The sequence below is a fragment of the Artibeus jamaicensis genome, unplaced genomic scaffold, assembly GCF_021234435.1.
Source record: "Artibeus jamaicensis isolate MK-2021 breed Jamaican fruit bat unplaced genomic scaffold, CSHL_Jam_final contig_525, whole genome shotgun sequence".
Taxonomy (NCBI): domain Eukaryota; kingdom Metazoa; phylum Chordata; class Mammalia; order Chiroptera; family Phyllostomidae; genus Artibeus; species Artibeus jamaicensis.
The window spans coordinates 6,084,965-6,101,028 of NW_026521874.1; the positions used below are offsets into that span (position 1 = coordinate 6,084,965).

Genomic DNA, 16,064 nt, shown 5'->3' on the forward strand with positions numbered 1-16,064 from the left:
AGCTCACTCACCCGCCCGGGCAAACTCCACCAGCATTTTTGGCAGCGTGGCGGAGAACAGGACTGTCTGGTGGCCTCCCGGGAGGCGGCCGATGATTTCCTGCAGCTGCTCTGCAAACCCCATTTCAAAGAGCCTGGAACGGCCAAGGACAGAGGGCAGGACGGGGTCAGGAGAGGGGCTCCCATTCCGGCAAGTTCCAAACCTCTGGCAGCATCCCCCCCACCACACTGCCTCCCACGGGGACTGGTGTTCGCCCCACGTTTCCTTAACTCAGCTCCCTTCTTCTCTGTTTGACATCTTCACCCTGAGCAATAACGACCTTGAAGTCTTGGGTCTAATCTGTTCTGTTTCCTACAAATTCAAACTGCAATAAACGATCACAGCCCCTGCTCTGTCAGGCACCGTTTTGAGTACCTTACAAATACCGGCTCCCGAGTGCTCACGGCACCCTGGGGGGCACACGCTATCTTATCCCCACTCTGCAGTCAAGGCCCCCCAGGCCCTCAAGACCCTCTGTGATTTGCCCAAGTTCACAGAGCTGGGATATGATCCTACCTGAGTTCTCAACTTTGTGCTGCTTTTCCTACCTTTGAAATCATGTGTTTGTTTTATTAGTCTTCCCAATATTCCCAAAAGTAATACAAAGAAAAACTGTTGGCCCAGGGAGCTCCCCTGCTCTGGGGAGACATTGCTTTGACCCCCGTACACAGGGCTTTCCTGGCAAAGCCCTCCCCACCAGTGAGCCCACCTCCCTCCGACTTCCCAGCCTCAGGGCCGCCTCACCTGTCAGCCTCATCAAACACCACGTACTCCACACTCTGCAGCTTCAGGTTCATCTCCACAGCCACATGCATCAGGCGCCCCGGGGTCGCAATGATTCTGGAAGGGTGCGCAGGCCGGGTCGCTTGGGGTCCCCAGCAGAACCCTCCTCCCACTCCCCAGCCGTTGGCTGTCTGGGAAGGGACCCCAGAGCACTACCCCCCACCCAAACTCACATGTCAGGGTTCTCGTGCAGGGCTGAAAACTGGTCTTCCATTCTGGGGAGGAGGGGAGGTGTCAGCCTGATAGTGCAGGTCTCTGCCTAGGCCCTCCCCTTCCCACACCAAATGCCCGGTGAGTCCTGCTCCCTGACCCCAGACTTGCAACTGGGGAAAGGTTGCTAGTGACATCCTAGGCAAAGGCACTGGCCTGACACAAGTTCAAATATACAAAAGAACTGATAAAACAAAGAGATGGGCTCAGCCTCAGAACCCACCTCTCTCCCCAGATTGCAACAACGCTGCCTTTTGCCCCACAGCGCCACCTAGCAACCACCCCTGGAACTGCCAGCTGCACCTAGAATCCAGTTTCCAGTATGTCTGTCCTTCTTAAACCTTTTGAGCACACACATCCCTAACTGTAGTCATCCTCTGAAGCACCCTTAGGACACCCGTAGGAGCCAGAATTCTGGCCAGGCCTAGCCCAGGGAGGCTTTGCTCGCAATCACAAACTATTCCGGGGTGTCCAGCCTGCAACTCACAGGTTGCAAGCAGCTCAGGATGGTTATAAAGGCAGCCCAACACAAAATTGTGCATTTACTTAAAACCTTAGATTTTTTTTGTTTTGTGATTACGTGTCACAATGTATTTAACGTGTGGCCCAAGACAACTCTTCTTCTTCCAGTGTGGCCCAGAGATGCCAAAAGGTGGGACACCCCGATGATAAATTACAAGGCAGGCAAAGGAGCACAGGACAGCAACACACTGGGGACTGAGAGCAACTGGCGGCAGTGACCTTGAGGAAAGGGAGGGGCTGCCCTGTGAGGGAGACACTGTGGGCTGGGGGGAGGAGGATGGAGCAGGAGACTCAGTGCTAATCTTAGCGGTGCTGCCAAACCACCGCCTGAGCCGGGTGTCGCCTCCTCAGTCTGCAGACCTGGAAGACAGGTGAGCCTGCCACCTCAGGAGGATGGTGCCAGCACATCAGGACAAATACACTTTGCAAACTGGAGCAATTACCAACACGTTTGATTTTGGTGCATCCTGCTTTAAACAATGTGCAATTGGGCACCTTAGGCCATATACAACTAAGCCACCGTCTGGGTGACCCGTGTGGCACCAGCTGCCTTTCAGGAGCATCAGAGCCGCTGCAGTGCCCGTGTGAGAAATTTCTTTCTGTCTTTTACTGCCTGTCTCCCTTGTTAGTTTTTTCTGAAATGGGCCGAGAACTTGCTGTTGTTGGTACGGCGCACGGGCTCTCCACCCCATTGCTCTGATGCCCTGGAGACACCAGGTGAGCTCGCACAGGGGTGGGGTGTAGGGGTGTGGGTGACCATGGCCAGGGGTGAGGGGGCTCTTACTTGTCCCCGCCCAGGATCAGGGCAGTCTTGAGGCCGGTGAACTTGCCCAGCTGTGGGAAGAGAAAGATTGAGAGAGGGTGAGGGGGGGATGCCTCGGCCCACTCAGGCCTTCCCCACTGGCTCCAGTTCAGCCTGCCCACCCCCCACCCCCCGCCTTGACACACCTCCTTGGTGAACTTCATGGTCTGCAGGGCCAGCTCTCGGGTGGGCGAGAGAATGAGGGCACGGGCCCCGGTCTGAGCACTGCGGGCCTTGAGCCGCTCAAACATGGGGATGAGGAAGCAGGCTGTCTTGCCACTGCCCGTCCGGGCCATGGCCACCACATCTTTGCCGTCTAGGATCACCGGGATGGTCTGCAGAGGAACCAGTGGGGGAGGGGGAGGGTCAGCTCCTGCACCCAAACACCACAGGATCCGGAGCTTCCAGTTCCTGGGGATTGGATGACCTAGGGGACCTCAGCGAATGGGAAGACCTGATCCCATTCTTACCAAAGCTTGTTTGCACACCTCAGGGGACCGGCAGCTCACCACCCCCAAATCTGTCTAGTCTTCGAACGTCCACCTTCAGCTTAAGCCAGACTCTACGTCCCTGACTACTCTTCCTACCCAGGACCCCAAACGAATGTCTCCCTCCCAGCTAAATGTCTGAGGACACCCATCACGAGCCCTGGGAGATAACGGAGGGCCTGCAAGCTGCCTGCCCAGGGGCTGGGCAGTGATAGGCCTTAACTGGCGAAGAGGCCCAGGGTCGAGTCTCCTCTCTGCCTGGCCCAACTTTCCCCATCTGTGAAAAGGGCAAGCCTGTGGGGTTTTAGGGTAAGAGGGACAACAGATGTGATGGCCGGTACAAGGGGTGTCTACCAAGAGGCGGAGAGAAGGGCCGAGTCGCTCCTCCTTTCCTCCCAACCCCACTAGCCCTCCCCGCTGTGTACCTTCCTCTGGATGGGAGTGGGCACCTTATAGCCCTTCTTCATGATGCCTTTGAAAACCGCATAGCTCAAGCCTGGGAAAGACATGGGAATGACCGGGGGTCTGGGGAGCCCCCACAGCACCACACTCTAGAATACCACACAGGGCAAACGGCTCTTACGTCATCAAATAAATAACAAGGAAGAAAAGAAAAGCAATAGAGCGAAACGAATAAACTGAAACTTAAGAGACAAGTCTATGGGTGATGGGACATAAGCCTTAGGTGGATTCCGATGTGGACACACTCTTAATGCCATGAGATGACCAGGGTCATCAGGGGTCTTGGATGACACCAGGAACTGTGAGTTTGTTCCAGGTGTGCAAGATCCTGCCTCTCTCTGAGTGAGCAGGAGGTATTTCAGGATACCAGGAGGGGAGTCTGGGACTCGCTTCCGAATCCTCCAGGATGCATGGGTGAGGAGTGGCTAAAGTAAGACCGAACACAGTTGATGCTGCCAATGGGCAGGTAGAGACTCACCGTACGCTATTTTTTATTCATATGTTTGAAATGCATTACTTAAAGAAAAGGGCGTCATGTGCAAGGGACCAGGACACATGCAAACAAGGGTGTGGACAAATGAGGTGCGTGGTCCTATGAGAGGGAGGAGGTGGCCTTTGTAGATAGCATGTGACTTGGGCTTGTGGAGAGGGCAGGACAGCGGGAGGCCCGAGGCAGGACAGTACCATGTGTTATTGTAGCTGCCTTTTGGTCGATTATCGTTGCGATTCAGAAAGGCAGAAAGAACTACACATAAATGTTTGTATTTGCTCTTTTTCTTTGATTTTTAATAGATTTTGAGTGCATTTTCAATGTAGTGGCTGGCTGTCTAGATTCCTTTTGTGAGCTCACTATTCACGTTGTTCACCCAAGTCTCTATCGGAGTGTCTTATTCTTATTGATTTGTGAAAGCTCTTTGCATATTAAGGATAGCCACCCTTTGTTCCATAGGTTGCAAATAAACTTCCACTTAGTTTACAGTGTTTTTTGCCATATACATGTCTAACTGAAAAAAGTCAAACAGTGCTCAGGTCACACTTAGAAAGGTCTTCTTATCCTTTCTAAAATTAAAAAAATGTTCATAATATTTAAACCTTTGCTCCAGATGCTACTGATCTGTAAACAGCAAGCAAGAGAGTCCAGCCTTATTGCCATCTGGCCGGGTATCCCAATCCCACCCAACTGCTGCATCTTCCCCCACCCTGTTCTGAAACGCCGTCCTCCTGCAGAACCTCCCCCAAAGCCTGTTCCCCACCAGCGTTGCCCTGCTTCCGGCTTCAGCTGCTCTCTCATCATGTCAGGCTGTCGCCTCCATGAGGAAGCCCCGACAGGCTTTGAGACGGTGTCTGCTGCCTCAGTCTACCCAGCACCCACCACAGTGCTGGGCCCAGGGCAGAGCTCAGAGGGCGCAATGACCCCCTGTTGCTACCCCTCCCATTCCCCAGGTGCCTGATTTACTCACCCATGGACTGGAAGCCTCCCGACTTCTTCTTCTTCTTGTTCTGGGCCCGCACCATCTCCCGCGTGTCCGGCTCCACATCCGAGGTGCACTCTGAGGTAGGGAAGGTGGGCAGGGGTCTGCTGGGTCCCAGCTGGGAGAGAGGAACAGAGAGGCAGCACCATCAGACCCCTGGAGGCCGGGGTGGAGTGGGGAGGAGCTGTCCAGGTGTCAGTCTGCGCCCCATTCGAGCTGCTGGTACTCCTGCCAGATCACAGCACTTCTCCGCTCCAGGGCTCCCCTCTGCCTGGGCCAGGACAGGGGACTGAAGCGGAGAGAGTGGGCTCTGCCACCAGGCTGCCTGCGCTGCAGTCCCAACTCTGTCACTTAGCAGCTGGGAGACCTCACACGAGAGACTTAATCTTCCTTGAGTCTGGGCTTCCACTTCGGGGAAACGGAGCACAAGAGCCTGTGCTTCAGAGGGTGTTGTGAACACCAAATGGATAAGTGTGAAGCTCAGAACAGCGCCCAGGGCGTGAATGGTAATGATGTCATTATCATCACCACCACCATCATCCTCCCGGCCTGTCGTTCAAAGCTCGTGAAATGAAAAGCTCTAGAGAGTGGTCACAACATCTATAGCGTGCGAGGTACTAGATTTCTCCAAGCCGCCCTGCCCCCCTCCTCAATCCCCTTTCTGATCCACCACCCCCACCCAACTCTGGTTTCTCTTGTGCCTGCCTCTCCTCTGCCCACCTACTTGTTCTGGCACAGCTAAGTCTAACCCAGACGCCTCCTCTGGGGAGCCTTCTCAGACCACAGAGCTGTCCCCGCCCTCTCGGAAATAGCATAAATGGACTGCTAAGTCATATAATGACAAGAATTACATGGCTCTTACTCTAACCCAGGTGCTGCTGAGTATTCATTAAGTTACTCCAACTCCATTTAATCCTTACGACAACCCTGGGAAGTGGGTACTAGTATCTTGTCCATCTTACAGAGAAGGAGACTGAGGCACAGAGAGGTGACATGACCTGCCCAAGATCACGCAGACAGCCAGTGGGGGGTTAGAATCTATGTTCTTTCCACGGTGACTCTCTAGGGTCCACTACACCATCTAGGTAGGTGGGAGCTGCAGCTTGTCTCGTACAGTGCATGCGATACACTAAAAGACGGCCGAAAAACCAGACGAAAAAGAGAGTGACCTTACAGGGCCCTGCAAAGCCTAAAATATTCCCCATCCGGTCCCTACAGGAAATGCCTGCTGACCCCTGCTCCAAACACATGACAACAAAGTGCCTGGAACACGCGAGTACCCAGCACTACACCGAGTGAGTAGAATATAGAAACATGTCGCTTAATTTTTTCCAGTCTGTAAGGCACTTATAATCATGAGACCTCCTCACAGACAACACCTCTGCCCTCTACGGCTCTGGCTCGGACAGGTTAAGCAGCTACTCCATTACTCCGGCAAGTACAAGGTGGAGCCAGATTTTAACACAAGGCTGAGTCGGGGCAAAGCCCTTGGTCTGATCCACATGCACAGGCTCCCCTTTGCCGCTTAGCACTCTGGTCCCCTGTTCATTATCTTCTGCAGTTTGTCCACGTTTACAGAGCACCTGCTGCGAGCCAGGCACTGTAGAGGCTGGGGAAACAGTGGGACGGAGTCCGGTCCCTGCCTTGGAGGAGTGTAGACCCCTCTCTTCTTACCCAGAGCTGCTCTGCGCCAGGCACGTTGGACACAGGCCTCCCTCCCCATTCCAATACACTTGGCTCTCAGTAGTGGACATAGCACAGGTCCTGACACAAGAGAGTCCCGGGTTTGAATCATGGCTCTCTTGCTCACAAGCTGTGAGGTCTCGGGCAAGTTCCTTTGTCAATCTAGGCCTCAGTTTTCCTCCTCTGGAAAATGGGGTGACAATACTTAGCTCACAGGATTGGTGTCAGGATTAAATAAGGCTCCTAAAACTCTCTGCACGGAGCCTGGAACATAGTAGATGGTCAACAAATCCAAGTTTAATTTATAACTTAGTTTCCCAGAAGTTTGGAGGCATCGCCGCCCCAAGCTACGAAGTCCAGACTTCCCTTAATTCAAACTCTCAATAATCCCCTAAACTCTCAAAAGTCCGATCTTCAGCACCCGCACTTTTCATTGGGCGAAAGAGAACTAGACCCGCCCCCTGAGTACGAGGTAGCCAATGAGGAGCGCTCAATCAAAAGCCGGCCAGGAAGACCTGCAGGCCCCAGGCTCTGGAGCTCAGTGGCTTGGGCCGTCACGACCCTGGGCAAGATGGTCTCTGAGATACACGCTCAGACCGGCAATCGTGCCCCCGACCCCTGCCAGCTGACCTCTCCCCACCCTCGGTAGTGCCCAGCTGAGGAAACTGAGGCCGCGGGGGGGGCCGCAGGGAGCCGGGGCTCGGGCGCCAATCTGTGTGCGAGCGTCACGCTCCTACCTTCTGAGCCCGAGTGTCATCTTCCGCCTGGATCTCAAACTCGCCGTCCTCCGAGTCGCTACTGAGGGCCTGGGAGGCCGCGCCCCGGCGCCTCTTAAGTCCCTTCTTTTTCTTCCGCTGGGCCATGGCCGATCCCGACCGTGGTCTGGCCGCCGGGTACGTTCCGACTGCCATGCGGACCCGGCAATGGAAAACGTGAAGGGGCGGAGTCTATGAGGATGTACCACTGCGCGGCCTGGGGCGGGGGGGAAACGCATCGACGCGGCCCCGACTGTCTCCCTACCCCTCAGCAGCCCTAGGGGGAATGGAGTGAATACACATACTCCTCTGGGAGAGGACCCTCTCCGAGGCTTTGGGGAACTCTGGAGGTGTCGGGAACTGGCGCGCTCCCCCTGGCCCGAATCGTTCCAGCCCCGCCGCGCCGCCCCGCCCCGCCGCTGGCTGGTTGCTGTTTGATGGGCGCGCGGAGCACACGTCGCTAGGGCCTGGGTGTCCGGGGTGAGACTGTCCGCGCGGTGCTCCGTACTGGGACCCAGGACCGATGGCCTGAAGGTCCTGGCCTCCGGGATTCCGTGCCCCGGATGAACTGAGATCACGGATGCGCCGCGGGTGCCCGAGCACCCTCCCAGAAGAGTCCAGACTCGGTGGGGGGAGCATTGAGGGTCACTGCCAGCTGACCGACGTCTAGGAGCCAAGATGCTCAGGTAGGAAATAACTCAAGAATGTAGGGTCCTTGGACATCAGCTCGGAAATTGACTTAGGAATCGGGACATGTGGGGCAGTTGGGGGGGGGCGTGATCCCCTATTGTAGAATGGTAAAGTGTACAAGCTCTGGACTCCTATCAGGTTCAAATTCCTCTTCCTTTGTTCTAGATTTGTTGCTGTAACTTACACACGTGACGTCACTTTTTGAAGCCTCAGTGTTGTCCTCTGTAGAATGGACGTAAAGCTACTTCACAGGTCCGATGGGAGGATTAAATGAGACAATGTTTCTAAAGCTCTTCGAAGGAGGTAGGCATGAGATTGAAACTGATTAATTCCTGCCCCATCAATATGGGGCAGAATATAGGGACGTTCTCTGTCTTTCCCAGACCAGTTTTTTTGTGGTTGGTGCCAAAAGGGGCACAAGCCCTGTCTCTGCTTCAGTCCCTAGCATTCTATCAATATTTATATAGCATACATGGTGTGCTAAGAATGTATGTTTATTTTATTTTTTAAACATTTTTTATTGATTATGCTGTTACAGTTATTCTATTCCCCCCCTTCATTCCCCTCCACCCTACCCCCCTGTCCCCACCATTACCCTCCCTTTAGTTTATGTCCATGTGTCTCAAGTTCTTTAGATTCTATATTTCCCATGCTATTCTTGCCTCCCCCATCTATTTTCTATCTACTGTCTATGCTACTTATTTTCTGTACCTTCTCCCCCCTTCTCCTCCTCCCACTCCCCTGTTGCTAACCCTCCTTGAGATCTTCATTTCTATGTTTCCACTCCTGATCTAGCTGTCCTTTTAGTTTGCTTTTGTTTTAGGTGTGGTTGTTAATAACTGTGAGTTTGCTGTCCTTTCACTGTTCATGTTTCTTTAACTTCTTTTTCTTCGATAAGTCCCTGTAACATTTCATATACTAAGGGCTTGGTGATGATGAACTCCTTGAATTTGATCTTATCTGAGAAGCACTTTACCTGTCCTTCCATTCTAAATGAAAGTTTTGCTGGATAGAGCAATCTTGGTTGTAGGTCTTTGGATTTCATGACTTGGAATACCTCTTTCCAGCCCCTTCTTGCCTGTAAGGTCTCTTTTGAGAAATCTGCTAACAGTCTGATGGGGACTCCTTTGTAGGTGACTGTCCCCTTAGCTCTTGCTGCTTCTAGGATTCTCTCCTTCATTTAAATCTTGGCTAATGTAATGATGATGTGCCTTGGTGTGTTCCTTCTTGGGTCCAACTTCTTTGGTACTCTCTGAGCTTCCTGTATTTCCTGGAAGTCTATTTCCTTTGCCAGATTGGGGAAATTCTCCTTTATTATTTGTTCAAATAAGTTTTCCATTGGTGGCTGTGCCTTTCCCCCTTCTGGTACCCCTATCATTCGGATGTTGGAGCATTTAAAGATGTCCTGGAGGTTCCTAAGACTCTCCTCATTTCTTTGAATTCTTGCTTCTTGACTCTTTTCTGTTTGGCCATTATTTGCTTTCTTCAGGTCCACTCCATTGATTTGAGTCCCAGTTTCCTTTTCATCGCTGTTGGTTTCCTGTGCAATTCCATTCATTTCAATTAGTTTCTCCTTCATATATTTGTCTAATTTGTGGGTATAATCAACCAGTTCTGTGAGGATCCTGATCACCAGTGTTTTAAACTGTGCGTCTGAGAGTTTTGCTATTTCTTCATCGTTTAGATTTATAGGCTCTGGGGCTTTGAGATCTTCTTGAGCCATTTTTGGTGTGTTCGTGCCCTTTAAGTGTGAGGAGCCGAGCCTTGGACTCCCAGGTGGCTGGGTTGTGATGCTGTATGTGGGGGCGTGGTCAGAGCGGGGAAATGGCGGCCCCCTCAGCTGTTTCTCGCAGCTGGGTGAGGAGCAGAGCCTTAGGTGGTTCACCTGGGCCGGGCCACTCAGAGTCTCTGGGTTATGACGCTGTACGTGGAGGTGGGGTCAGAGCAGGGAAATGGCGGCCCCCTCCGCCGCCGCTTGCCGGGACCGCTGGGTCCCGGTCCAATCGCCCACCCCCTCACTTATCTATCCACACACAAATGCGCGACCACAGTCAACCCACAGCCCTGCTCCCGCGCTGTATCCCCGAGGTGGCTCGCTTGGTCGCTGGCTCGGTCGCTCACTAGGTCCCACCCTGTGCCTGGATTCCGCGCGCCTGAGTCTGTCTGACCGAGTTTTCCTGTGCAACCCCGCTCCACCAGCTGCTGGTTTCGCCCCTTACAGGTCAGGCTGAAGAATTTGTTGTTATCAGACTTCCGAAAAGTTCAATTTTCCGTGTTCTGGCTGTGTTTTCTGTTGCTGATATTTAGTTGTCTCTAGACTTGGTTGTGTGAGAAGGCACGGCACATCCACCTATGCCTCCATCTTGGCGGAAGTCAGAATGTGTGTTTATTAAACATTTGCCTGTAACACCCCTCTCCCCATCACTGTTACAACTGAAAAAAAATTGTCCAACAAATTTCTGAAACATCCCCAGAGGTTGGCAGTTCCCCTTTGAGGAGAACTGCTTGAGGGAGACCCCGACCCTTTTGCCCTTGGGATGGAGAGAGAAGAGACCACCAATCTCTCTGTGGTGGCACTGCCGATGACAGAGGAATGGCACCCTGACCCCTTCTTCACAGGTAGCCCTGGAGGCAGGGCCTGGTGGGCAGAGTATGCCTGCTGTCACCTGGGACCATGGGCGGCATGAAGACCCCCTGGAGCTGGCCATCAGTGGGATGCAGACCCTTCACCGCCAGCGCCGCTGCCGGGGTGGCTGTCAGGTCAAGGCCAGGGCCTCATACGTGGATGAGACTTTGTTTGGCAGCCCTTCAGGCACCCGGCCCACACCGCCAGACTTTGACCCACCCTGGGTGGAGAAGGCCAACAGAACCAAAGGAATGGGCAAAGAAGCTTTGCGGACTTCGGGGAGCTGTGAGACCACCTCCTCCAGGGGCAGCACCCCGACCCTCACCCCGAGGAAGAAGAACAAGTACAGGTAACAGCATGGGCAGATGCCCTGCTGCACCCAGGGTAGCCACCTAGGTTCCTTCTAGAGCCCTGCCGGTCTCATGCTGTGTGACCTTGGGCAATCACCTTGACCTACCTGAGCAGCAGTTTCCTGGATTTAGTGGGATTATTGAGAGGATTAAATGAGGTGAGGTGTGTACTGTGCTTGGCACCGTAACCTGACACTTAGAAAGCTCTGGATAAATGGTAGTGATGATGGTTGTGGTGGTGGAGTACCTATCCCGTGATGTCACAGACTGGCTTCTGAGGCCCAGAGAGGTCAGGATTGGCCCAAGATTACAGAGCAATTTGCGTAAGATTATTAGTGTGGTGGATTCATGAAATGACATGTGTTGGTTGCAGACTTCAGCAAGTCATTTTGAAAATGGTTCTTGCTGCATTTTCATGAATGAGTTAAAAAAACAGAAGCTCATGCTAATGGTTATAAAGTAAATAGATTAGATTTAGATTATTTGGATCATTCCAGATTAATATCAGCCTGGAAGGAGGTACCTAGCTAGTGGTGGGCCACAGGGCTCCTCATTTCTTTATCAGTGTTTTGGACAAAGACACAGGAGACTGGTGTAGTAATTGGCTATGGCCGCTGTAACAAAAATCCCGGAGACTGCCCTGGCTGGTGTAGCTCAGTGGATTGAGAACGGGCCTGTGAACCAGAGGATCACGGTTCGATTCCCAGTCAGGGCACGTGCCTGGGTTGCAGGCCAGTTCCCAGCAGGGGACACACGAGAGGCAACCATACATTGATATTTCTCGCTCTCTCTCCTTCCCTTCCCCTCTAAAGATAAATAAATAATTAAAAATTAAGAAAAAGTTAAAAAAAAAAGAAGTCCCAGGGACTGAGGGGCTTCACAACAGAAATTTACTTTCTCACAGTTCTGGAAACTTGAAGTCCAAGGTCAAGGTGCCAGCAGGGTTGGTTCCTTCCAAAGCCTCTCGTTGGCTTGCGGGTAGCCACCTTTACACTGTGTCCTCTCGTGGCCTTTTCTCCTGGTGTCTCTTCTGAAAGAGGGGCCCACCCCCATGACCTCACTGAACCTTAATTACCTCCTTAAAATTCGACCTGCCTTTTGGGAGGACATGATTCAGTCCCTAACAACCAGCCAGGATATTTACGATCCATGCTGAGCCAGCAGGGACCTACTTGAGTCCAGAAAAGGGAATGATCCCTATTTAAGGAGATCAAGTTCAACGAGATAAAAGCAAGACTGGTTACTATGATGTCAGGCTGAGGGTGGTGTTCCTGACAGAGGGTCTGTGGGCCACAGCCTGACAAGGGGCAGCCTGACATTAGCAGCAGTGACGCCTCGTGTGGCAGAAAACGCTCACATAAATGGGAGGCTGCATTAACAGAAGTATGGTGCCCATGACAAGGGAGGTTACAGTGAACGCCGTGCCCTCCTGGAGGATGGGGCTTTGTGCAGACAAGTAGGGGGTGCCTCGTGAGACGGTCGGTGCACAAGAGGCAGAGGAGTTATTGAGGGAAGGCTGTGGCACCAGGCAGATGTGCCGCAATGAGATACAGTTTGAGAAGTTAAGTGGCAGAAGGTTGGCTTTCCAGAGACTTGAAGTTTGCAAATTTGAGCACTTCCAGTCCTGACCAGAAACCATAGCCCTCACGGGTTTGCCTTGAATACTTGTGGGAATGACCAAATAGTAATAATAATTGCTGAGGAGAGGCCTCGAGGGCACGTATGTACGTCTGATTCCCTGATCGAGAGCTGGAGTCCTGGAGCCAGGCTGGATCTGAATCTTGTCCCTTCCATCCTGCTTGCTGTGGGCTTTTCCCTCCTTATACCTTGGTTTTCTTGTCTGTGAAATGACATCGTGAATATCACCTTCCCGCGGATGCTGTTAGAAATCACGACATGATGTATGTGACATGCTGAATCCAGGGCGTGCGTAGGAAAAGCCATCAGTAAATACTCCAAAATTCCAAGTCGGAAGGGCCATGGAACCGCAAAGGGTTCAGCTGACAAGGCCACTAAGGACAAAGGAAAAGGGATCGCTGGGGCTCTGTCTTTATCTTCAAGCAGCTCCCCACGCCCCCCCCCACTCCAGGGGAGATGGCCACCAGCTGCTTTGTCCTTACGCCTACCAGCTTTTCAAGACCGGGAAACAGAAAAACATCTCTTGTCCAGCAGTTTAGCAGAGGTCCTAAGGCAGACTTCCATTGGACAGAATGGGTCATGTGGCCAGGAGGGTGAAATATGCAAATGACCAGGCCTGGGGCACATGCCAGGGATTGAGGGGACTGGATGCTTGGCAGGGGCAAAATAACAGATGGAGGGTAGTGGTACATGAGGGGGCTGTGCCTCACTGTGGGTGCCAGGCTGGGGAGCAGGGACTTCTGGGATCTACAGGTAGCCCTTTCAGGTGCCTGGCATGGGTGAGGTGCGTAGGTGGGGGTTAAGGCTGTAGGGCTTGTTCACTCTGTGGGTTCACTGTGTTTTTCTTCCCTTTGCCAGACTGATCAGCCACACTCCGTCCTACTGTGATGAGTCACTATTTGGCTCCCGACCCGAGGGTGCCGGCTCGGAGGCCCCCTGGATCACAAAGGGGGGTGCCGCAAAACTCCATTCCCTCTTCTGGACACCCCCGGCAACCCCTAGGGGCCACTCACCCCACCCCAGGGAGACCCCTCTGCGTGCCATTCACCCAGCTGGTCCCTCAAAGACAGAGCCCAGGGCGGGGGCAGACTCACGGCAGTTCTCCAGGGGTGTGTTAGATTCTCCACGCCCAGTGAGGCGCGAGCCTTCCCACTCCCTCACCCACCCGACTGTCCCCACCACTGGCCGCCCACCCAGCAGTGGCCCCCACACAAATGGGCCTCGGGATCCCAGGCCTTCCCCACTGGGGGTGACCTTCCGGAGTCCCCTGGTGACTCCCAGGGCCCACTCAGGCAGTCTTTCAGTGTCAGCCACCCCCCGACGAGGTGGGGCCACCCAGAAACCAAAGCCCCCCTGGAAATGATCCTTCCATCAGGTTGGCCCTGGTCGGGTCACGGCAAGGACCGCAGTTTCAGAGGACGGCACAGGTAGGGGGCTTCTGGGGAGACCTGCGGGCTTTGGAGAAGCTCTCGAGGGGGCAGACTCAGCGGGGGTGGCCTGGGCCGTGCCCTGTCCTGACAAGCTCTAGCGGCTGCGAGGGCCCCGATTGCGATGCCTGTTTCAAGTCTGTTGTAGCCATAAGCTGTATCCGTGCCAACCCAGGGATGCCCCCAGGGACGGCCCGCCCCCTCCACCTGGCCCCCACACTATGTCTTGCTGCCAAGTATGAGTAGAAGGTGTGGTCGCCAACCTGGAGCGTTTCCTTCCCCCTCTTCAAGCCAAACCCCCTGCTCAGAATGAGTTTCCTGCAGGGTCTGGGGGCCTCCAGAGTTTTCCCAGGCACAGCCTGTGGGCCACAGCAGGACCGAGGATCTGGGCGGGACGAGGGCCGACTTTTTATTTCAATAATCGTGTATTTATTTTCATGTATTAAATGTGTCAGTAGCTCATTAAAACCACGACTTTTACTCATTTCTTTTTCCAAGTGGAAAGGCCAGTGGTAGGCCTGAGTTGATTTTATTTTTTTATTATTTATCTATTTTGGTAAATATGAAACTTATTCATGCTGGCATTCCGAAAGAGCCCTTTGTGTTTATTTTTGGTTTGTTTTTTTAATTATGTTTTATTGATTATGCTATTACAGTTGTCCCAATTTTTTCTGCTGCACCTCCCCTCCACCCAGCACCCCCCCACTCCCTCAGACCATCCCCCCACCACTGTTCATGCCCATGGGTCATACATATAGATTCTTTAGCTACTCCATTTCCTATACTGTACTTTACATCCCTGTGGCTGTTCTGCAACAACCTGTTTATACTTCTTAATCCCCTCACCTCTTCACCCGTTCTCCCTCTCCCCCCGCCCATCTGGCAACCATCAAAATGCTCTCCGCATCCATGATTCTGTCTCTGTTCTCGTTTGCTCAGTTTGTTTCTTAAATTCAGTTGTTGACAGATATGACAACAATATTGCCATTATTCAAATTGCCATTTTATTTTTCAAAGTTTTGATCTTTTTCTTCAATAATTAACATTTCATAGAATAATGGCGTGGTGATGACGAACTCCTTTAGTTTTTCTCTTTTCTGGGTAGGTCTTTCTCCCTCTTGATTCTAGATCATGTCTTTGCTGGGTAGAGCAATCTTGGCTGTAGGTCCCTACTTGTCAGGAGGTTAAAGATAAAGGAGCCCCTTGGCTGGGACTCCTCACTCCTGAGCTATCCCTCCCAAATTTTTACCCACCACATGTGGATGTGGAAGCAGCCCGTTCTGTGTCTGCGCCCCTCCTGCCAGTCTGGGTGGATGTGGTTTCTTTAATTCCCTACTTGTCAGTCTTCATTCAACTCGATTTCTGACAGTTCGGAGTGATGGCTATTTTCTATTTTGGTTGTAATTTTGATGTGGTTGTTCGAGGAAGCAAGCCAAGTCATCCTGTACCGCCATCTTGACTGGAAGTCTCCCCCTGAGTTGATTGAAATAACATTAAAATTCTAGAACGTAGGCCAGGCCTCAAGCAGCCCTGGGCTCCTGTCCACATTGGTTTCCACTAATACCACTCACTAAAGAGTGGGTCTGCTGGTTCTTCCTGAGCTCAGAATGGGACCTTGAGCTTCATACATTTCCCACCTTTTCAAAAACAGAACGGTGACTAGGACCTCACCAAGTGGAGGGGCCCAAGACCAGAAAGTTGCACACGCATCTGGAGAGTGTGCAGAATGGAGGCGGGGGTGGGGGTGGGGTCGGGGTTTGCCTTTCCTGCTTCCTGTTTGTCCGCTGCAGCACCCGGGCCGGGCTGCTTCCAAACAACAGCAAACCCTTTGCTCAAATGGAGTTGCACGCAGAATCCCAGCATCCTGGGTGTTGGGCTGCACCTCATGCCCATTTTTTTCTGGTGCACCTCCAGGGAGCACAGGGATTCCCACCAGAAGCCCATCGCTAGAAGGGAAGGGAAGTGCAGACACATTGGGGTTGGGTAGCAGTCTGGCAGGGACTGAGGGACAGACATCCTTGCGGGGCGGGAGGGTGGCGAGTCGGCTGCTCTCTTGGCACAAACACTGCATTTTAAACATGTAGGATGTTTAAACTTTCTAGAACTTTTCATAAAGA

General features: G+C 52.8%; 2 protein-coding genes across 2 annotated transcripts in view; one reads left to right on the forward strand and one right to left on the reverse strand.

The window, feature by feature from the left end:
- DDX54 (DEAD-box helicase 54) overlaps positions 1-7,409 on the reverse strand; it is a 17,164-nt gene extending 9,755 nt beyond the window's left edge. The window contains exons 1-8 of the mRNA XM_053669899.1: positions 7,199-7,409; positions 4,767-4,896; positions 3,270-3,340; positions 2,503-2,691; positions 2,339-2,388; positions 996-1,037; positions 784-879; positions 12-133 (exon numbers count right to left, since the gene is read on the reverse strand). Coding sequence (XP_053525874.1) covers positions 12-133; positions 784-879; positions 996-1,037; positions 2,339-2,388; positions 2,503-2,691; positions 3,270-3,340; positions 4,767-4,896; positions 7,199-7,372 — 874 coding nt within the window. The 5' untranslated portion in view covers positions 7,373-7,409. The remainder of the gene's footprint in view (positions 1-11; positions 134-783; positions 880-995; positions 1,038-2,338; positions 2,389-2,502; positions 2,692-3,269; positions 3,341-4,766; positions 4,897-7,198) is intronic.
- Positions 7,396-14,410, forward strand: RITA1 (RBPJ interacting and tubulin associated 1). The gene is made up of 4 exons (XM_037133497.2): positions 7,396-7,902; positions 8,072-8,209; positions 10,526-10,881; positions 13,379-14,410. The coding sequence occupies exons 3-4, from the start codon at positions 10,559-10,561 to the stop codon at positions 13,881-13,883; spliced, it is 828 nt and encodes a 275-aa protein (XP_036989392.2). The 5' UTR covers positions 7,396-7,902; positions 8,072-8,209; positions 10,526-10,558; the 3' UTR covers positions 13,884-14,410.
- The last annotated feature ends 1,654 nt before the right edge of the window (positions 14,411-16,064 follow it).